The 1,118-nt window shown below is 64.5% G+C and overlaps 1 protein-coding gene across 1 annotated transcript; it reads left to right on the forward strand.

Moving 5' to 3' along the window:
* The first annotated feature begins 277 nt into the window (after positions 1 to 277).
* On the forward strand, positions 278 to 883 carry LOC120669381. The gene has a single exon (XM_039949144.1). It carries the CDS (start codon positions 278 to 280, stop codon positions 881 to 883), a length of 606 nt encoding a protein of 201 aa, XP_039805078.1.
* The last annotated feature ends 235 nt before the right edge of the window (positions 884 to 1,118 follow it).

Consider the following 1,118-nt stretch of genomic DNA (forward strand, 5'->3'; position numbering starts at 1 on the left):
GTATGTAATCGTTATTATGCCTGAGTTGTAAAATTGTGGTTGTAATATCTCTGAATTCGCCTTCGTGCGGGGTATGCTTGTTCGATCCGTGAATCGGTGGTTGTATCGGGACGTTACCCGACAGACCAAAAAAAGTTGTTCCGTTTGAAGTGCGTTTAAGCTAATGTTGCCTTTATGGTGATGGTTTACGCACTTGAGCCGGGATAATTTAGGCGGTTCTGCCACAATCAGCTTGTGCTCGCCGACCGAGGTCCCTTAGCTAGTGAGGAACTCGAAGATGGGGTACGCGGAGAGGATGGGCAAGTGGTCCCCGTCGGCGATGCGGCTGGCGCGGAACGTGGCACGGTCAGCAGTGCCGACGAGGCCGAATCGCGCCAGGCGTCCGGCCCCGAGCTTGGAGAGGGAGCGAGGGGGCGGAGGCGGATCCGGCCACCGCCGTCCGGCCCCTGCTCCGCCGCCCGCGCGCGCTGTCCCATGGACGCGACGGCCCGAGCTCGAGCGCAGCCGTCCGCACGCCGCGCCACTGCCCGTGTACGCCGCCGCGCCGAGCGTGGAGGTCGCTCGAGCAGGGGCCGGCGCAGCCGGGAAGGGAGAGGCCGGCCGCCTCCGAGATCTCTGCGCGGGGTGGAGCCGAGGAGAGCCCGCGGCGGCCCGCCCCGCCGTAGCCGTGCGCGCCGCGATGTGGTCGCGCCGCGGCCCCTACTCCGCCCCGTCGTGGGCCGAGCGCGGCCCAACCCGCCTTGGCTGCGCCACCCCGCCGTGGCCGTGGCCGCGACGCCGCTCCTCTCGTGGCTCGCGCCGCCGCTCCGCTCGTGGCTGGCCCCGCAACGGCCACTCCGCCGCCCCGCCTTGGCCGTTGCGCCGGCCTCCGCCCAGGAGCTAGCGCCGCCCCGCCGCCCGCCGCTATCGAGGGATGCCTGGGGAGGGAGAAGGGAGGAGAGAGGGGGGGTGGGGTGGTGGGTGTAAAAAAATAAATAGTGTATGACATATGGGTCTCTCATGGTGGTAGTTGGTATAGAGAGGAGATATAGAGGATGCATGAGTGCAGAGAAATTGAATGTAGAGGAGAGAATCTTGATGACCAGACAGGAATATTACTTTTAGATGAAGAAAATAGA

Source organism: Panicum virgatum, chromosome 4N (genome assembly GCF_016808335.1).
Source record: "Panicum virgatum strain AP13 chromosome 4N, P.virgatum_v5, whole genome shotgun sequence".
Lineage (NCBI taxonomy): Eukaryota > Viridiplantae > Streptophyta > Magnoliopsida > Poales > Poaceae > Panicum > Panicum virgatum.